The sequence below is a fragment of the Polistes fuscatus genome, unplaced genomic scaffold (assembly GCF_010416935.1).
Source record: "Polistes fuscatus isolate 324 unplaced genomic scaffold, CU_Pfus_HIC Scaffold1, whole genome shotgun sequence".
NCBI lineage: Eukaryota > Metazoa > Arthropoda > Insecta > Hymenoptera > Vespidae > Polistes > Polistes fuscatus.
The window spans coordinates 10805994-10827484 of NW_025112997.1; the positions used below are offsets into that span (position 1 = coordinate 10805994).

The following is a 21491-nucleotide window of genomic DNA, read 5'->3' on the forward strand; positions in this document are numbered from 1 at the left end:
TAATAAACTTTGAGGTAAATTTGCTTCGCCAGGTGCAATACGTAAATATTGTTTTTCATCCCACATTAATGTCGGTTGATTCGCCGTAAGACTCTCTTCTACAGGAATGTGTTCCTGACATCATTTTGTCCAACTTTGTCGTGAATTTGATTATCATTAAAATATGAATCATCAATTTTAATATCGTACATTCTATATAATGGAGACGGTATTAAAAATTGTAGCCAAGCTTTAATTGTACGCTTGTTAACAATGCCATGTAAGTAAATAGATCGGTCAATTTTCTTACGTTTAATATGTACATTTATACAATAATCGTCATCAATATTTCTTTGAAGAGATTTGACCATTGTATTAACTGAAACAGGCACGTTAATTAATTGACCATAAATGGCTTATTTACCATTCACATGTCTCAGACGTCTGATCTGCATAAAAGAAATACGAGGCGAAATTAATCTTTCAGAAACTAAATCTAAAGGTGGTAGATGCTGAGGTACATCTGAATATTTGAAGCCGTTATATGTTGATATTAAAGGAATATTCTTCTTGATTAAAGCTTGTATGCATGTATTACAAAGCTTAGTATTTTCCATAGGCACATTAGGTATAATTTGTGTTAGAATATCCTTATGTTCATTAGATGGCTCTTTTAAATCCTTTTTAAACTACAATCAGTTACATACTGAACATGGATGTCCAAATGAATTGCCCAAGAATTTTATTTTAAATTCCTTATGAGTTCGTTTAAATTGATGATAATTGCTATATGGTAAAGAAGGATCTAAATCCATATTAATTTGCTCGCCAGTGGAATGATTAATTACTAACTGGTCTGAAGAATTAGAATAAATAGAGGGTGCATCTGATTAAGGTAATTCCTGATCCATGATTGTGTCTTGGTTTAACGAATTGCGTTCTTCATTTGGTACAATGTCTTGATTAAACAATACATGTATAATGTCATGCTAAATATTGATTATTTCGTGCTCGAGATCGTGAACTTTGCTCCATGTTTGTTGATGTAATGTTTTTGATGTTATACGATGATAACACGGCATAGAAGAATTTTCCATATGCACATCAGCTTGCACAGTAATATAGCTGTGATAGTCATCTTTTGCAGTAGACAACGATGCATCTTGAAGAAGTAAATGTAAAAAATAAAGACCAAATTCCCAAACGTACCAAAAGAAGTATAAGTTCAAAAATAATAATTAGCAGTACTATTAGTTATTGCTGTGAATTTTAAATTGTATAAATTTGTACCGGTAATCATAGGCTGAGCCGATGGTTCAGAAGTCACTAGTAAATTCGAAGTCGATGGAGCACATAAAGTTCCATTCGCAGACAATTGGTTTTTTTGAAGAAATAAATGTGAGATTATAGTTTAATAATAACTTTAAAATTAAAATAATTAAAAAAGAAGTATAACTTCAATAATTAAAATAAAATAAATAAATTTTCAATAATTAATAATAAATAATTAAATTTAAACTATAGATAAATGTGAACGCTTAGTCTTAATTTTTGTATTGTTGCTAAGGAGAATAGTTGGAGATCTACGTCCGATCGGCACTATTGTTTTATTAATTTAAATCGCAACGTGTCCAGCAACTTTCTGTACGATTTTCTGGCCAATCTTTAGTGAATCTAAAAACTTAAGCCAAACAACATTTACTTCTCCATCTTCATTATATTCAATATGAAATAACTACAATTTTCCCGAATGCCAATATATACTCTACATTTGTAAATAAAATAAAATATAACTTCAATAAAAACTTTAATAAAATAAAGATATTAAATACAATTTAAATAAAATACAATTATTAAAAAAATTAATAAAATAAAACAACAAATAAGAAAAAAGAAAAACTCTTGATTAAATCAATACAAAGTATAATACTATATTGGCTCGTCAAGCAAAAAGCCTTGTAGCATAAAAACTCTGGTTGATAAATTAAATATAATATGGAATTGCGGTTTTAACAAAAGATTAAACACATATCTCACCTCTTGCTCGCTTCGCTTGTATACGGATTCAACAAAAAGGTTCACCTCGTTTATGGAAGTATAAGGAATACTTATACTTTTCTTATTTCGCTTCTAGCTTAAATCGCTTTGTTCGTCGCTTTCTTTGTAAATTCTTCGCTTGTTATCTAAAGCGTGTCGTCGTAGGCTTCCAGTGGAAGAATAGGACGAGTGTTTTTGTTTAATAGGCCCAGCAGGGCGTGCTTAACAACGGTTTGAAGAGTGGTAAGGGACGATAACAAAATTTCGATATTTTCAATATTTTCGAAATGATTGAGCTGCGTATTTCGAATATACGGTAAGAATCTATAATCTTTACAAATGATACATAAATCGTTATTACGATGAGTGCCTCACAAATTCTGAAGGAAATCCTCGTCAGGCTACGCTTGTTATTTAGTATTGAAAAAGAAGTATAATTTAAAAATAATCACAATAAATTCACATTGCACAATACGTTTCCATTCTTTTATGCTACACTCTCCATATTTTTATAACTAATTACAGATTACCTTTCACAATGATTACATATTATTATTATTTATTATAATTATTAATTTTCCTTGTTATTTTTAATTTTCCTAGTTTATTTTTTAATTAATGTTATTATTATTACATTATTAGTATTATTATTATTAATTTTATTTTTACATAGAATATAGTTGATAAAGAAACCTGTTCCTCTTCCCTGCTTGATGATCGATAATATTTTCTAATGTAAGAAGATTATTTTTCTTTTACTATTATATTTTTATTCTCATTTATTTATTGAAGTTATTTAATTTTATATATATATTTATATAGCGTGACCAGGTAAAAAAGAGGAGGATTGAAAATATAAGAAGATAAGCTACTAATTATTCTTTTTTATTAAGTTAACAAAATAACTTCAAAAAAGAAAGGAAAAATATTTTCAATCGATCGATATATTATATATATATAAGAAAGAATAAAAAGAATAAAAAAATATAAAAATATAGATATCAGTCCACATTAAATGTAAGGGAAATATATCGAATTACTTTATGCGTCAACGACCATGGCGCGGTTACAGCATTAGTTCTCGCTCGATCATTTAAGTAAAGCAGCGCTGAGTACGATAAGTATTTGGATGGGTGACCCGCTTGAGAAAAAAAGGGGAAGAAGAATAGAAGACAATTTCATGCCGTAAACTTGAAATCGCTTTGCCGCGCGTCGTAAATAACGACAAACTTTCATGGTGTCGTTTTTCCAGACGCTCAGAACAAAATCACTCCCCATATTACATTTTTCGCTAACGCGCCAAAAGAAGTATAACTTAAAAAAAAATAGTTTATCAAGCGAAACTCGATCAAGCGATATTACGGTTAATTTTTTTTTTTATTAACTTCGTACATCTTTACAATTTGTCCATAGACATTTGATAAATTGTTATATAAGTAAAAAAAGATACCACGTGGACGGTTATTCCAAGGAAATAGCGTCGCACTTGTCATTTATTTTGTTAAGGTTTAATTTTTTACTAGGTCTTCTGGGTGGATTCTTTTGAGCCTTTTAAGGATATATTAGTTGTAGTTATCGTTGGCTAGCGGGTTTATGTGCGTATCAATTCTTCTTTCGTACTTGCAGGTTGTCTTGGTTATTTCTTCTTCTATCGTGGGAATGTTTAAGTCCTTCCTTCATTACGGACGTACCATGGAGCATTCACGATTGTGCGTAAGATTATGGATTGTTGAGCCTCGAGCTTGGCAATGTGACTTTTCGTTGCTATACCCCATAGCGGTATTCCATAGGTCTAGATTGGTTTTATTATTGTTTTGTAGATTATTAGTTTGTCTCTATGCTAAGTTTAGATTTTTTACCAATTAGCAAAGCCATTTGCCTCCTAAGTATTATGTATAATGCCTAGGAAAAGTCCGTAATAATTCTTTTGTTTCCTACATTGCCTAAAAACGCCTGACATTTTCCATTTTGCCTATATACATATACATGACGCACTATTCACCTAGATTTCTCTCATGCTCTATCTGAAACGCAATACGTGGATAATTTCTCAAAAATTTAGGTTAGCTGTATGAATAACGTAATATACATACTATAATTAGGAAAATAAATTATGATACATACTTGTAGTGGGTACAAATGTAATTGATCAATTATACGATTTTTGCCCGTGATATACTCTCCAATACACACTATATATCACAGAACATTTCACAGCGTCTCCACTCCCCCTCGAAAAGGTGTATGCGTGCCTAAGGTGCGATTACCTAACATTCCCTCTTTCATCAGAGGAAATGCACGAAGAGAAAATCGAAAATAGACAATACTGTGTATAATATGCTTCATCTTTCTTAATCGCGTATGAATTGCATCTTGCGTCGTTTTTCCTGTCCAGCTTCAGTCACATAGTAACCATAGAAACCATGCGTCGCGACCTTGAATATTTACTTCTGTGCGTGTAAAGAAGTTTCATTTTAAAAACTTCAAAACTTATGAATATATATGTAGGATATTTTTTGTAACCCCACTCTTTCACTCTCGATCTCTCTAAATTCTCTTTACTCTTAGCTGCTTATATTAGCCTTTCTTTACACTTAAACTTTTAGACTCTCTTATTCGACTCTCTCCTCTTTAATCCTTTCTTTTATATCACCGCTTCTCGTATCCTCCCACATCCACGCTAAAAACACGCATGTACTCATACCCTCTCATTTTTTCACACCATACAACAGAGGGCAACATTTCTTATAGTTCTACATACCAGAAAAACATCTTTACTTATTCTAGAAATATTAATGTATATATTTAATAATGATCGTTCTCGAACATTCATATCGTAACGTTTTTTGCCTTTATATTTATCCACACTTTTATTTATGAATTTTCTCCAATCCCACATATATGTTACCGGCTAGTAATACCCCGGCATTGTCATCAATGCAAAGCGCCTTTTAACAAAGTCGGAAACAGAAGAATTCTTACAGACTTTTCCTAAACATTGAACATAATACTTATGCATTCTATAGAACACCAAATGCTACTTAAGGCAATATTAAAAAGAATACATTATCGGACAGCAGGCACACACAGTATATGCAACCTCCCCCCCCACAAACAACCCACACCCCGCTCCCACACACACACACACACACACACAAAAGCGAGCATGGTGCGGGTGTTGAGACTATGCGTGTCGCTATACTATGCGTACCTCTATAAACTGAAACTTACTCTATGCCGGTGTGTTATTATGTAGGGCCCACTGTTACTTATCGTAGGAGAAGATTATATTACGTTTAGACCGATATTCATAGAGATGTCTACAGAAAATCTGTATTTTTTATTCCTTATCGTATCGTTAGATAAACGGGTTTAGAACGAAATATTTTATATCTGGTTTTTTAATTTACCGGTTTCTCATTTGTCATTCTCGAGAATTTCTAGGAAATGTGAGAAATATGAATACATTTCTAACTTTGTCAAAAGGCGCTTTGCATTGATGACAATGCAGGGGTATTACTAGCATTGCCGGATTTCCAACTATACCGGTAATATATATATTAGGTCGAGTCATAAGTAACTTCCGTTTCCTTATCAGATATTTATTTTGCTCTCATTAAATAAAAAAATTACATTAATTTATTCCGTATTCACCACCATTATCTATAACCTTCTCCCATCTTCCAGGCAGTTTGTAAATCCTTCCTTGTAAAATGTGGCTGGTTTGGACTGGAAGAAGTTCTCGACAGCCTGCGTGATTTGCTCTTCAGAATTGAAAGATTTTCCATTCAAGAAATTTTGTAGGGAACAGAAAAGGTGGTAGTCTGTCGGGGCAAGGTCCGAGGAGTAAAGAGAATGTGATAAAACAAACCATCCAGGCTCAAAAGAATTTTTCTTGAGTCACCTTTGCTGTATGTGGTCGCACATTGTCGTGCAGAAGGATGACATTTTTCCGATTGACGATTCCCTAATTTCTCCAGATGGCGGATAACGGTTGATTGCGATGTATTCAACCTTTCTGCTATACATCTTGTCGATTAACGTGGATTTTGCTCCAATACTGCCTTTAAAAGGTTGTCGTCGAAGTCGGAAGGACGTCCCGCCCTCGGTTCGTCTTTTAAAGTCATATCTCCAGAACGGAATTTTACGAACCAATTTCTAACTGCCCGATCAGTTATCAATCCTTCACCATACACTCTGCATACTTTTTCGGCTGTCGCCTTAGCATTATTGCCTTGTTTAAATTCCCAAAGCATCACATGACGAATATGTAATTTTTGGCTCTCTATTTCAGAGGATAAAGAAGCAGTTTATTTTAACGTGTATCATACAAAGTTGTTGACAAAAGACTAATGGAAACCTCGTGTAATTAATGAAATCAAAAACTCTTTGTATTGGTAACTCATAGCGGGTAAATTCGAATAATAGATTCTACATAGCTGCATCGGAAGCTACTTATGACTCGACCATATATATGTAGAGAAAACAAATTTAAAAAAATCTACGCACAAGGAATCGAACTCCGGTAATCCGAGCAGCAGAAGAGAACGCTACTACTTACATTACCGTACCCCTTGATAATTAGATGAATTTTGAAGAATATAAACAAGCAAGTAAGCAAAACATTAAAAGTTTTTTTCTCAAAATTAACTAGCCAGCTTGCTTTAATATTTTAATGTAAAAATACCTTAACCCTTTCGATGCGGAGCGCTCGAAAACGAATTTCTCTCTGGGTAGCCGGCGTGACTGTCGGAGATCGACCGCACAGACGGCAAAATGCGTGAGTCATTCTTTGTTTAAAAAAAATTCTGAATATGAAGCGTATCCATAAACAAAACCATGAGTGTGCATTATTGGAAAGTTGATGATACACGCCTAAAGACGCTGCTCGCAGGCAAAAGTTGAGGCAAAGAGTTGAGGTTATATTACTGATATATTGTCTTATACCGATCAGAAAGGAACATCCATAGTGTCTTCTTGTAAATTGAACTATAGAGGGATATATATATAAGGAGGGGAAGGCGCCACAATTATCCAGCGCCATCTGTCGGTGGTAAATGATACTAACGATACTCGTGCTATAACAGTATATTTTTACTCAAGAATAATTTTTATTGATTTATACTCTTTCTGAGTTGCCCTTAGGGTAAAAAAATTGTACCTTAGAAAATTTATCATTTTATGGATTTAGCCGATGAAGTTCTACAATTTTATCGACATTATCTTCGACTTTTTTTCTTTCTTCTTCAGTCATTGATTCTGTTTTATAAGATTCCAGCAACATTGCTCTGTATTCTAACAATTCAGGTTCAAAAAGTGGATTAAAGTAACGGAATATTGCTTCTTCTTTTACGTCCTTTTCATCTATAATATCATCCTCAAAAAGTATGATTTTTTTTTTTGTCTTTTTTGTCACTGATTCCTGAAAACAATAATATATTTTTTTTATTTTCTTATCGTAATAATTTAATATTTTTAAATAAACAATAATCCTAAGCCCCAAAAACATTCTTCTGAGCTCTGCGTAGACTAGCAAGTTCTGAGACTGTAAGTTATAAAAATTGCACAAGTTCCTTTAACAAAATATTTGTAATAACTATCTCAGATAAGATCACAGACACAAACAAAATATACGGATCAGTTTCTAAAATAAAATTGAACTGACATATATTAAGTATAAGTTTACTATTGCATTAAAATATAAAAAAAAAGTCAATATAACCTAAGTATTGGAAGTATCGATATTGAATAGAAGTTACACTAAAGTATATCAATTGATCATTAAAGAAATATTCTAATTAATCCTGTCAAAAAAAATATTTTTAGCTATTTATTTTTCAAATAAAATACCTAAGCATTAGTTTGGTCTTTCAGATATCTATTTGCTAATACTTTAAAATGAAACTGTGAAATTTGTAATGAAAAAAAACAAAACATCTTTCACACAATAAATTATCTAATTATAAAATTGAATCAGCTGAAAAGTATCTATTTATCATGTTGGCAATATTTCGCCTCACTTATGTTTGATTTGACAATAGCAAGGTGTGTACTGGTTTTTCAGGATTTATTTGAAACTTTATAAATTTGTAGGGATTAAATAGGACTATAAATCGTACACTAACATTAATACTATAATGTCTCCGAGACAATCAATACCAATATTCATGACGGTTGCTAGTACCATCAACCTGAAATAAAATAAATACTGTGCAAACTGTCTGCAGTAGAAGCAAGCGAAACCATTTGTTCCAATTAATATTATTTGTACTTCTTTCATTGTTTATCGAAAAATAGTGTACGATATCTGTTCACAAAGTATCGCGAATTTTTAATTCCCACGGGTTACGTATATTCGATTTTCAATTTTTTTGTGGCGTTATGTTGACGCTCACTTATGCTGACAAGTTCGGCCACTTTGAATGTTCAGTTAATTTTTGACAGCTATTTTGCTTGGACGTGATTTGGCTCGTCTTCGATTTTTGTCTATTTTTCGGCTTTTACGCCATGATAACGCCCCTGCTCATACGTCGTTGCTTGTGCGCGAATTTTTGGCCAAAAACAACACAATAATGATGCCGCAGCTCCCTTTATCCCCTTCAAAGTAATCTCCATCAGATATTATACACTTGTGCCAACGTTTTTTCCAATCCTCGAAGCACTTCATAAAATCATTTTTAGTAATCTTGTTCGGCTCCTCCTTCGATGCCGTCTTTATCTCCTCAATCGTAACGTAGCATCGTCCTTTCATGGGCCTTTTCAGTTTCGGGAACAAGAAAAAGTAACAAGGGGCTAGATCTGGGGAATATGGTGGCTGCGGCATCATTATTGTATTATTTTTGGCCAAAAATTCCCGCACAAGCAACGACGTGTGAGCAAGAGTTTTATCATGGTGCAAAAGCCGAAAAATAGGCAAAAATTGAAGACGAGCCAAAACACGTCCAAGCAAAATAGCTGTCAAAAATTAACTAAACATTTAAAGTGGCCGAACTTGTCAGCATAAGTGAGGGTCAACATAACGCCACAAAAAAATTGAAAATCGAATATACGTAACCCGCGGGAATTAAGAATTCGCGATACTTTTTGAACAGACCTCGTATATGTTATAGGGAAAGTAGAGTTTTCAGGGAATGTGAGCTTGGCCTAGGCATTGCCCACAATACCGAGCGGTTTTTGACAACGTAGGAAACAGAAAAATTGTTATCTGTATCTTTTTTTCCTTATCACAGCAGCACACATCGGCATTAAGTTTCAGTTTGTAGAGGTACGCATAGTATAGCAGCACGACAGTCTTCAAAACTCGATGCATGCTCGCTTTTGTGTGTGTGTGTATGAGGGCAGGATGTGTGTTGAATTGGTGTGTGCTGTGTGTGTGCGCGCGCGCGTGCGTGAGTGCATGCGTGCGTAGTGTGTGCCTGTAGTCCAGTCAACGAGGGCCGGACATCGACCTTTTTAGCTGAACGCCTGCATATTTGATCTAAGGGTAAGTTGACGACGCTGAATCGAATGGTGCTAATTTTATTTAAATCTGATCCCGAGGTTTTGAGAAAAAGGGTAAAAAAGGGTAAGATATGGCCTTATCTTAGAATCTAGGCATTTAATCGAAAAAAGTTTCAAACAAAAGTTGTAGAGAATTGAAAAATACATAAAAAATGTTCTATGATTTATCTTCGTATCAGCAAAAATAAACGAGAAAAAGTGGTCAAAGTAATTGTAAGAGCGGGGAAGCAAGTATCGCCCCTCTGTCGGTTTTTACACGCGAGCGTGTTAGTGTGCGTGCGAGCGTCCGTGTGCACTAATCACTAACGAAGGATCTTCGGCAATCTTCGGGACTCTAAGTCTTGAATGCAAGTGCGACTGAAAGAAGAAACTGATATTTCTCCCTTTCTATTTGTTCATGCGATAACGAATATTCTTGTCTTGGCCATCGATTGTTGAGCGCTCTTTATACGAGTGCGAGTGAGACAATAAACTGATATTTCTCTTTTTATATTTTTTCATTCGGTAGACAGAATTTTACATCTTGGCCATCGTACGTCGAGCGTTCTATATATCTATATATATCGGCGTATAAGCGCGGCACTTTTAAATCGAATCTTGATGCTTATGGCACGCCGTTTCTTTATTTATTGTCAAAAATAATGAACCTTAAGTAAAAAAAAAATAATTCATTTTAACAGAAACTATTTTTATTTAGTTGAGAGTAAAAATAATGAATTAATTTTGTGTCTCGCCATAAAATTAATTAGAATAATTAATTGATATTAATTTTTTGCCTTACAAAAATTTATTTGTGTATCAAATTGAATTTTATATCTACACATAAAATTAATTCAAGGAAAAGATATTCTAAAAACATGGAATTTATTTTTTGTCTATACATATAATTTTTATTCATTTTTATTATATTATAAGAAAACAGTAATGCATTCTGATTCATCTTCGAAGTCTTAAGGATTGTACGAAAAAAATAGAATACTCGTCAAGTGGTGCGCTAGCATAAGTAGTATCGACTTCGCTTCTCGCATCGGTTATTAACGTTCGATTCTTCGAGGGGGAATTATTTTTTTCATAAGTTTTTCTATCCTTCTTAGGTTATATAAATTATTTTTACATTTCCTAATTTCTAATTATATATAAAAAAAAATTAAAACTATTACAAAAAAAATTAAAAGCAATAAGTTTTTTTACATCCTGCACAAATAAAGGAAGATTTATTACTTAAATTACAAATTCATCCTGTAAATATTATCTTAAAAAATGTATCGTTCCGGCACGTTAAAAATTATTTTTTTTATTTATTGGATATTATTTAATTTATAATTAGTAATTTTATTACTCGCGTAATAATGTTGATTTCTTAATAAAATTTATATCGTTAGTGCAAAATTTGAAAAAAATCTGAGGTGAGACTCACTGACCGTCTCCTTGTTAAAGATAGAAAAATATATAAAAAAAATAATTCCCCCACGAAGAATCGAACGTTAATAACCGGCGCGAGAAGCGAAGACGTTACTACTTACGCTAACGCACCACTTGGTAATTGTCCAATTTTTTTCGTAGAATTCTTAAGACTTCGAAGATGAATCAGAATGCATTATTGTTTTCTTATAACATAATAAAAATGAATTAAAATTATGTATAGACAAAAAATAAATTCCACGTTTTTAGAATATCCTTTCATATATATCTTGAATTAATTTTATGTGTGGATACAAAATTCTTCTTTTTCAAATATGTATTTAGTTTGATATACTAATAAATTTTTACGAGACAAAAAGTCAGTAATTTAAAATTTTATAAAATACATAATTTAATAGGAAAAATATTTAAATTTTAAATTTCGTCTTAAAGAGAATACGTATTCAATTTGATATACAAATAAATTTTTGTGAGTCAAAAAATTAATATCAATTAATTATTCTAATTAATTTTATGGCGAGACACAAAATTAATTCATTATTTTTACTCTCAACTAAATAATAATAGTTTCTGTTAAAATGAATTACTTTTTTTTTACTCAAGGTTCATTATTTTTTACAATAAATAAAGAAACGGCGTACCATAAGCATCAAGATTTGATTTAAAAACGCCGCGCTTATACGCCGATATATATAGATATACAGAACGCTCGACACTCGATGGCCAAGACGTAAAATTCTCGCTACCGAAAGAAAAAATATAAAAAGAGAAATATCAGTTTATTGTCTCACTCGCACTCGTATAAAGAGCGCTCAACAATCGATGGCCAAGACAAAAATATTCGTTATCGCATGAACAAATAGAAAGGGAGAAATATCAGTTTCTTCTTTCAGTCGCACTTGCATTCAAGACCTAGAGTCCCGAAGATTGCCGAAGATCCTTCGTTAGTGATTAGTGCACACGGACGCTCGCACGCACACTAACACGCTCGCGTGTAAAAACCGACAGAGGGGCGATACTTGCTTCCCCGCTCTTACAATTACTTTGACCACTTTTTCTCGTTTATTTTTGCAGATACGAAGATAAACCATAGAACATTTTTTATGTATTTTTCAATTCTCTACAACTTTTGTTTGAAACTTTTTTCGATTAAATGCCTAGATTCTAAGATAAGGCCATATCTTACCCTTTTTTACCCTTTTTCTCAAAACCTCGGGATCAGATTTAAATAAAATTAGCACTATTCGATTCAGCGTCGTCAACTTACCCTTAGGTCAAATATGCAGGCGTTTAGCTAAAAAGGTCGATGTCCGGCCCTCGTTGACTGGCCTATAATGAATCTACGCCGTTACGCGTTACACTGCTTTCTTTTCTTTTAAAGAAGTTTATTTGCTTATTAAACTTACATTGTAATTTATTTTTGATGGCAAACTAAACTTAAAAATTAACCACAATTACTGTCAATAATAAATAAAAATTATTTTTGATACTTGTCTCTCTCATTATAGCATCTAATATCAAAATTTATTTCCTTTATAAATTATATTTGTTTATTTTCTATTTTATTCTATATTTAATTGCTAGTAGCTGTAATTTAATTTTTATCTAACTTCTTATATTTAATATAATGTACTATAGCCGTGGATGAATTTTCATGTGAAATATAAAAAAATAACATTCTTTCATTTTTCATTCGCGTTACGCTGCCGGCGGCTCATACTAACAACTGAAATGAAATGATATATAAGAATATTAATAAATCTTCTTCTCGTTTTCTCAAAAACAGTTGGGCATTGATCCAACTCCTAAGGTATATGTGGATAATCCTAATGATCCCTACAAATGTATAAAGTTTCAAAAAAATCTAAGAAAATAGTACACACTTTGCCCTTGTGAAATTACAGAATTAAACATTTCTGTAATAAACAGACCTGCTACTATAATTGCTAACATAGTTATAAAAAAGAAATATACGTGAGAGCACATGACGAGTTGTAAAAAGAAATTACAATATAATAAAATAGTTTTCTACGCAAACCATTGACAATAACACGTTCTAATTTCATATCTAATTTCTTTTGATAAATACTAATAAGAATTCATTTTTGAATTGAAAAAATAAATGAATCGCTGATTAATTAAGTATAAAAAATCAAAATAGCTGATATTTGATTAGTAGTTCATTTTATTTGCAAAGCTCTGAAAAATATTCCATGGACGGCACAAAAATAAGAATAAATTTTCCATTTTTTCTGATATACTATAATAGTTGTTCTCAAAAATATTCGGACACCAGTATAATTACTTTTTTAACTTAATACTTCCATTGTTTATTAAATAAATGATATTAGATTATTAATCCCCAATCAAAAACAGTGGAATTTAATTCATAGGATGAATAAGATAAGTAAATTCGCAGAACTTCCATTTTGATGTTGCAGATAAAAATGCAAATATTATAGCCTTATTATATGAGTCTACTCGTAAACGAGTAACAAAGAAAATACTAACTTTAGCTGATATTTAATAAAGGCAATCGAAACATTGAAAGATATGTTTATAATGATAAAAACTTTGTCAAAAACAATAAACAAAATGTGGGATAGTCCCTGATTTTGTATGTTTGCTTTTTAAAAAGATGCTTAGATTTGAAACGTTTAAGAAAAAAAGTCCTATTCGTTGCATCTGTTGTAAATATATATAATATTTGAAATTACCTTTCACAAGTGGCTTTTAACTGTTTTAAATCTTGACGTGACTTACTTTGCTTTCATTCTTATAGTGTTTTAAATGGTTGGTAACGATCATAGACTTTTCAAAGTTGCAGGTAAAAATTGTTTTCAACTGCGAGTCAAAATTTAATATTGAAAGAAAGCAAAACGTTATTAAAAGTAACGTAAACTTTAATATATAAAAGGCAAACCGATTATATTCAAAATAAACGAGAAATCTCGACAATTAAGATATGATAGTAATGAAATGTTAAATAACACTTATAATCATCTTATTCTACGAATGATTTATCAGTTATGTTGTCATCTAAATAGTTAAATGAAACTAAAAACTCGACAATTAATTGACAAATATGAAAATAGAGTAAAAGATATATAAACATTTAAATAATATTCCAAACAAATAGACATGTTCTGATACGAAATATCTACGTTAGAAAGTATTACAAATATTGTTTGAATATTAAATGACATTCAATATGTGATACCTGAATATTCTCTGAATATTATTGTGAATAAACAATGTGACAGTATTTAATAATGAATAATTATAATTATGCAATAAACGTACATATTTTTTTTAAATTTTATATTTGTTTGAAGAATAAGTGAATGATTTATTGCTAAAAACAATAATCTTGATAATTGCTTCATAACAAAAATTAAGCCCTCAATATAACCTTTCTGTCCGAATATTTTTGGAAGTCACTGTATCTATATACAAAAGATGGAAGGCGACAATAGTAGTGATATGTGATAAGTAATGATTCTGTTACGGGCAATGTATATATTTCGGGTATTGTATAGAATGCCTATGTAATTTGGACAATGTGTATATTAAGCAGATATTTCTCAGATTGCCTCGTCATTCTATTGAGTGGCCAAAAGGTTTCATCCAATCTATAAAATGTTCTTAAGTGTGGTGTGTATAGAACACGGGAGGAGGGCCAAGTGATCTTAAAGCTATTATAAGTCAAACAAATTATGAAAATTTAAAAATCCTCCTCCCCGTGCTCTAAACACAAATATCCTACTCGATCAGGCTTTCTATATAATGCTGGCAATAATACATTACTGTAATAATTTTACGTGAAATAATAATAAAAATATTTAATATACTCTTTGTTCATGTAAAGTTTCATTTTTAGGAGAATTGATCAACATTAAAGTCTGAACAAATAAATATAATCGGAATTTTTATTATTCTGACCTATTGTTTTAATGTAAGAAAGTGTTAATAAATAAAAACAATTATATGATCAGATTTTGTATTTTTAAAACAAATCTGCATTATTACGTTACAAACATTTCTGAAACATCTTCACCTAAATTATATTTTTCCCAAAGCAAACATGATATATACGTACTCTCGGTACAAAACATTGTTTAAAAACTTCTCAATAATTTTATACTGATGAAAACGAACTATTATATACTCTTTTATAACGTGTAATTTCATATTCCACTTACCTTTAGAGTTGGATCGTAGACATCTTTCGCCATAAGAATGGTAACGGAAACTAAAAATGATAAAATCATCAGAAATAGTGCGTAAAGTTCACTAAATTCCATGTTTTAAAGCAGATATGATCAAACAAAAATCAATAGGTATTTGCCGATTTTATATGTGTAGAGTAAAGTTCAAATAAATTATGATATTTAAATATTTTCCGTTGCTAGTTCAAATACTTTCTTTATATTATATAAATTCACTGCTACCCTAAATGTTTCTTGCAAATTAGATGACTTTATATATATTTGGAAGCTCGTTAACTATTCTTGCGCCATCTCGCGACAGCCACAGGAAATAGCTGCTGACCTATGATTATGCTAGTAGCAGAGTAGAGCCAACCAGCAGCGCATATTCATTTGTCCAGTTCCCTTATTTGTCCGCACATTTAGTTGGTTCACACTCATTTGTCCATTTGCTCATGGCAAAAAATACAAAAGTACAGAAAAACTCACAAGTCTACTTTTTTTTCTAACCAGATTCATCTTAGTTACTAACCTGAACAACAGTGTTTCCTATTATCTCGGTCTCCTTTTTGTGCGGTGCTTCGTAACCTCCCCACTCTTGTTTACTAAGCGTTGCACGCACGAAGTCTAGATAGAAGGAGAATGAACGCAATACGTGTTTTCGTCAAATTTGTGTCGTCGAAAATGAGGAAACATCGGGTACGACAATTCTCCATGAGATCGGCGGTGGTATTCGGGAATTCAAATTTTAGTACGTGAATTTTATAAATAAACAGATAGTTTCATTTGATGTTTTTGTTGTAATTTTTTTACAAGGGTGAATTTTAATTGAATTTTTTGTTTATAATGGTGAAATATTGTGTTGTAGTGGATTGCATCAACAGTAAAGAGAGAAAGAAAAAAAATAAGTTAAAACCACAGAAAAATTCTCTGTTTATCGTACCCAAAGTAAGTTAACCTCAAAACTTCAGTTTACTTCAAATAAAAAAACAATTAAATAATATTTTAACATACTTACAATTAATACCAATATTTTTACTGCAGATTTATTTTGGATTAAATTGTAACAAATAAAAATTTTGTTTGCGGAATACTCAAATTATAAAGCAATGGAGTGAAATATTGAGGCAAAATTTGGATTTCGATCCAAAATGTCCCAAATTTATCTGTGAAGAACATTTTGATGAAAAATACATAATTAGAAAAGATATAATAACAATACCTGGTGAACAACCTTTTGTATCTGAAAGAAAAAAAATTATCTTAAAGCGAGATGCTATTCCAACATTAGATAAAAAAACTTCAGCGAGTGAAAATGACATTGTAACAGATTTTATGAAAAGTTTACCTTTTCCAATATCATTAACCCTTCAGTATCCAGGTGTTTTTTAGTGTCTCACTTGCCCTGCAACGACAGTCTATAGATTAAATGTTGTTGCGTGAAAAAAATTCTTATAACCTGGGTATCTAAGGGTTAAAATATTCTGTAGTAACAGTCAATCTTTAATATTTTTTTTTCAGGGAAGTACTGCCAGCAATATATGTGAAAATATGGCAGTTGCTGCAAGTGAGGAATCTGTAGTTAATGAAGTTTGTTTTTTAAACCAAATAAAAATATATGATAAAAAAAGTTAATAACTTTACTAATAAAAGTTAATAATTATATTTCTCTGTAGGAGCTAGTCGATTTATTGATAGATGATGGCATTGTTGAACCAAATATTATTGGAGAAGTATGATTCAAAATTTTCTTTTCTAGTCAATTCTGTAAATTTTATATTGTAACAAAATTATTTATGCACTTCAAAATATTTATCTCTATAAGTTATCTCCTAATAACAGCTAAAGCTTTTAATCAAAATTGATACTAAATTTATTAAGTGAAGACTTTTTCAATTCATTATTCAATAAGTTTGCTCTGAGCATTGATAATAATTGCAGACATTTTGATTGCGATTTCAATGCAAAATATCAGTATGTTTAAATAAGTGCATAATGCTTTGTTTTGCGTCTAATGTTTTTATATCTTTTCGATAGATGATTCATTAAGAATTTAGAAACGCATAAATTACCAAAGAAATGGAGCTGGGTTGATGATCACCTCGATGCACCCGGAGTGATACTGTGTGTCCACACATTTGGATTATGAATTATATGATGTCAAATTTCGTGTAAAAATCGATAAGGTTCTAAATGTAGTTGTAAGTGCTTTCTTCTATTTTTTTTATTTTCTACAGATGTACGCTAACGGTATAATTTTTTAGGTAACAAACGTAAAAATTAGTCAATCAGTAAAAAGTGACTTTGTTATTTCTAGTATGAATAAATTTTGGGAATTTCTAAAAGAATTAGAGAGATCTCAAATGTGTAGTGGTAGTGGATTTGACTGTCAAAAGTATGTATTGCAAAATTAAGTTTTTCTTACGAGAAATTGTTTTTCTTGTTGTGCTTTATATTTCAATTACAGTACTCATATTCTAATAGATCTTCAGAAACATGGACAGTTTTTTGAAAGCTGATGAAGAGTATAAAAAACAAGCAGCAAGATATAGATGCAAAGCATGTAGACGACTGAAAAAAAAATTACACAATCAATTGTACCGACCAAAAATAGATGTTGATGAACATAATAGAAGATTATTATTTATTTATTATATTATAATAGAACTTGAAATTAATGCTGTGAAGAAAAAGTGTACTCGCCTCAGTAATAAGGTACGTTTATCTCTAATGTATACAACTAACTGTTATCGTAAATCCAATAATTTTGTTTTTTTAAATAACTTTAATGTTTGAATTACAATATTACAACAATATATTCATACCATTGAATATATACTACCGATTGATTGTTTAGAATGAAACTCTGAAGCAAACCATCGAAGAAGAAAGAGAAAAATATGCTGGTGCTTCCTGAACTGTTATAGAGAAAGAAATACTTACTCTACCGCCAATTCAACAAGAAACCGTCAGAGCATGCTTTGCTGCGGCTAAATTAAAAAATTTCAAACAAAGAAGATACACTATTGAGTGGGTATACGGGCGTCTTTTAATAAGGATTAAAAATGCAGTTGTTTACGCAAGGCTGAGATCTAGACAAATTTTACTTTTACCCTGTATAGATACCCCTCAGAAATACATTCAGAAATTAGATAGTGCTTTCGGTTTTTCCGAAGCTTTCTTTGAAACTCTTAAATTGAAAGATTCTCGAATGGAAGTTAACAAGAAAAGGGATATTCTTAATATCATTTATGGTTGACGTGTCACAGTAAATCATAGAACTAATAATTATTACAAAACGTACTTGCAAATTAACAACTAAACCACACTAATGCTTTATGATAAAATACTCGCTGAGAATACTAATGATAATAACAAGCTACTGAAGATAATTTTTCAGTAATTAATCTGCTTCTTAGCTCGTTCTGTCTTACCGGACTTTGCTACTGCTCTTCTTTCCTTTGATAATTGTATTTATCACTTTTTAGTCTTCTCATTAGCTTTATTAACGCTTACAATGTTATACTCCAAATAACACATATATTGATAGACATTATTTTTCTCCATTTCATAGGTACTTTACTGCTCGATAAAGTAGCTTTAAGCGAAGCTATAAAATTAAATCAACGAACAATGCAGCTGGATGGTTTCGTTGATTTAGGCTCTTATAAACCGGAAGGAGCTCTCAATACTAGAGCTGATCATGCTCTAGTATTCATGTTTCAACTCTTTGAAGGCGATTGGGTACAAGTAATTGCCTGCTTCCTGAGTCAAAGTGCTACTATTAGCGACATATTACACAAATTAATAATTAAATGTGTAGTACTATTGGAAAACGCTGACTATAAAGTTGATGCAGTAACCTGTGATGGAGCTCAATGGGATCGAGAAGCATGGAAGTTATTCAGAATTGATGAATATAGATTTAGTTGTTAACACCCACATGATCCCAGTCGGCGTTTATAGTTCTTATCAGACTTTTCTCATTTATTAAAAATTTTTAGAAATAAAATCATGGTGCTGCCGTCATTTTGGGTAACTTTTTGATGTATATTATTAGGTCCAAATTTTATCATTGAATACTTATTTATTTTATTACAACTTCTAGACTCCGGACAGTTATGTTTATCTCAGACATTGGGAGGCTCTTTTAGCTTACGAAAATAGCTTCAAAGCTAATATGTCTGTAAAATATAAATTAACACCTGGACACATATATAAAGCCGGAACAATACCAAAAAATGAATATATTTTTGTGGAGGTAAATAAAATTATTTAGTATAAAACAAAATTTAGTTTTGTCGTAACTAGTTTTTTTTTGCAGTTATTTTCAAAACAACTGAGAGTGGCTATGCATATCTATGAAGACGAATGTTCTGAACTGAAAGGTTGTAAATCTACGATACAATTCATGGAAAGAGTTGATCGTCTTATAACTGCCATGACTTTCAAAACTCCAAAACATGCTTTGCACCCTGATGTTTCATGTAAAATGAGAGAGGTTTGTTATATACCTAATTAAAAAATATTTTCATATTAATAACAATTTTATAGTGATGTATTAAAGCCAGTTCACAAAAAATATATGACAAAAAAGTGATGATAAAATTACTATTCAAGCTATTATTGGCGCAAAAAGTGACTAGTGTAAGTAAATAAATTGAAAGTTCTGAAAACCAGAATAATAACTATTCTGATCGCATTCACTTACTGATAGATATTTATGGATATCGTTCTAACTAGGCTGCATACCAAAACTTATTCCATTTCTTAACTACAGTATTTAATTTCCATACTTCTTAATTATTTTCTGATTTTAAAAGAAGTTTTGTTTCTATAAAAAAAAATATGAATGCGTTTATTTAATTTAAAGATTTTATACAAACTTTTAAAGTTTTTGCTCGTTTGTACTGGAGTTTTCTTTTTGGTAGGATATCACAGATTTCATTCAATATCTTCGAGAGTGAGAAGAGAAGACAATTGAAGAAAAAGAAAAGTATAAAGAATTGCGAAAGCATTTAGATGAGGATAGCTACCCGTGAAATTTTTCTTTGCAATAACACGAAGCACACTGACTGGGTTGAAGATATCGCTCGGAGCTACTCTTGAACTTATGGAATTTTTAAACACTGAATGTAATTACGATTATCTAATGACTATGTCTTACTCAAGATGCGTTAGAAGTAAATATATTTAATTTGATCTATATTTCTTTGTTTCCCTTTAATCTATTTTTTCGTCGTTATTTAATATACGTACTCGTTACATGCTTATTTACAGAAATTTTTTGTAATTATGAGAAGTGCATGCGGATGCAACGATCATCCAGATGTTATGTTATTTGGTCAAGTTTATCGTTTACTCTGCTCTTATTCTCTGGCAACTCCACCAAAAGGTTCAAACATCATACCAGACGAAATACTACAATCATTGATGCAAACATAAGACTCCTTGGCTCTGGCTTCTGCTCCTAAAAATGAATGGTTGAAAAAACTTGATGCCATCGTGGAAGAAGGTATTATCAATAAAACTACTAAAGACCAAAACCATAATGGTATAAGTCAAAATGATAATTTATCCACAAATCGACTTGATGATAATGCCATGTTGGATCAAGAAATAAATAGAGACCATATACCGTTTGAAAATCTTTTGAATACGACAGATGAAAATGAAGATACTACTGGTAAAGTTCAGGAAGCCTATCGTCGAAAACCGTTTGAAAGTTGGTAGATAACAGTGATAGCGATAATTATGAAATAGGGAGGGTTACATCTGTGTAGGGGTCATCCACGAGAATTTAATAAAATCACCGGAAGTATCGTAGATTCTTAAAAAAGATTATGATAAAACATCCAATGATTTTAATGTGAATTTTGCATCGGATATATCGCTCCCTTTGATTGAATTCCTGAACACTAAATGACAAAATCAAAAACAGTAATTGACGTTATATTTCAAAGATATATTGATCAAATCCAAACCAAAGCATTTATTCATACTTTAGTTACCATAAGCCACTCATGTCATTTGTTGAAATTAAAAACTTAGAGCTGTAATAATATGTAATGTAGTATGTGTAGAATAAAATGTAAAAATTTGTTTCATTCTTTCAAAGTTTAGTTTTCTGAAGTTTTCCTTTCTACCGCGTATGAACTGCGCGCATGTATTTGTTCATGTGACATTGTTTTAATATATATTGAAGCGTAATTGTTCCGGCCTTTGTTTATTTTTAGAATTCTCTCACTTTGAAAACCTATCTTTATCCACTTTTAAAAAATTAAATATCATGCTTCCGAAACATGATGAATATTTATTTATATTAGAAGAGACCATGAAACCAAA

General features: G+C 31.2%; 2 protein-coding genes and 2 long non-coding RNA genes across 12 annotated transcripts; 2 read left to right on the forward strand and 2 right to left on the reverse strand.

Moving 5' to 3' along the window:
* Positions 1 to 1567: 1567 nt before the first annotated feature.
* LOC122518072 lies at positions 1568 to 2049 on the reverse strand. The gene is made up of 2 exons (XR_006303970.1): positions 2017 to 2049; positions 1568 to 1660 (listed from the first exon to the last, which is right to left on the reverse strand). It is a non-coding gene; the product is annotated as an uncharacterized LOC122518072 (long non-coding RNA).
* A 1587-nt stretch (positions 2050 to 3636) lies between these two features.
* Positions 3637 to 15466, reverse strand: LOC122516593. Of its 5 annotated transcripts, none has more exons than XR_006303618.1 (4): positions 15141 to 15466; positions 6704 to 7438; positions 4141 to 6301; positions 3637 to 4040 (listed from the first exon to the last, which is right to left on the reverse strand). XR_006303618.1 is itself a non-coding variant. In XM_043634532.1 (2 exons), the coding sequence occupies exons 1-2, from the start codon at positions 15240 to 15242 to the stop codon at positions 7196 to 7198; spliced, it is 345 nt and encodes a 114-aa protein (XP_043490467.1). In that variant the 5' UTR covers positions 15243 to 15449; the 3' UTR covers positions 7089 to 7195. The 5 variants fall into 5 exon arrangements, 1 of the variants encoding a protein (XP_043490467.1); XR_006303620.1 differs by having other exon boundaries at positions 4141 to 5840; positions 5921 to 7438; XR_006303619.1 differs by having other exon boundaries at positions 3637 to 3808; positions 3876 to 4040; positions 4141 to 7438.
* A 198-nt stretch (positions 15467 to 15664) lies between these two features.
* LOC122521057 lies at positions 15665 to 18769 on the forward strand. Of its 5 annotated transcripts, none has more exons than XR_006304654.1 (10): positions 15668 to 15897; positions 16015 to 16094; positions 16191 to 16469; positions 16668 to 16713; positions 16823 to 16879; positions 17184 to 17347; positions 17411 to 17541; positions 17631 to 17861; positions 18004 to 18176; positions 18721 to 18769. It is a non-coding gene; the product is annotated as an uncharacterized LOC122521057 (long non-coding RNA). The 5 variants fall into 5 exon arrangements; XR_006304648.1 differs by having other exon boundaries at positions 15669 to 15897; positions 16668 to 16736; XR_006304652.1 differs by having other exon boundaries at positions 15665 to 15897; positions 16191 to 16736; positions 17614 to 17861.
* Positions 18770 to 18837: 68 nt separating this feature from the next.
* Positions 18838 to 21356, forward strand: LOC122522846. Its single transcript, XM_043644180.1, has 7 exons — positions 18838 to 19181; positions 19255 to 19407; positions 19471 to 19647; positions 19767 to 19793; positions 20088 to 20147; positions 20179 to 20329; positions 20427 to 21356. Exons 1-7 carry the CDS (start codon positions 19161 to 19163, stop codon positions 20618 to 20620), a joined length of 783 nt encoding a protein of 260 aa, XP_043500115.1. The 5' UTR covers positions 18838 to 19160; the 3' UTR covers positions 20621 to 21356.
* The last annotated feature ends 135 nt before the right edge of the window (positions 21357 to 21491 follow it).

What these genes read in the sequence shown, in the direction of transcription:
- LOC122522846 (XM_043644180.1), top strand. Translation starts at nt 19,161, where the DNA reads ATGGTGCTGCCGTCATTTTGG. An exon ending in TGGTGCTGCCGTCATTTTGG is followed by an intron (nt 19,182 to 19,254) that starts GTAACTTTTTGA and finishes TACAACTTCTAG; the next exon opens with ACTCCGGACAGTTATGTTTA. An exon ending in ATGAATATATTTTTGTGGAG is followed by an intron (nt 19,408 to 19,470) that starts GTAAATAAAATT and finishes TTTTTTTTGCAG; the next exon opens with TTATTTTCAAAACAACTGAG.
- LOC122516593 (XM_043634532.1), bottom strand. Translation starts at nt 15,242, where the DNA reads ATGGAATTTAGTGAACTTTACGCACTATTTCTGATGATTTTATCATTT. An exon ending in TCTACGATCCAACTCTAAAG is followed by an intron (nt 7,439 to 15,140) that starts GTAAGTGGAATA and finishes TATTGTTTTCAG; the next exon opens with GAATCAGTGACAAAAAAGAC.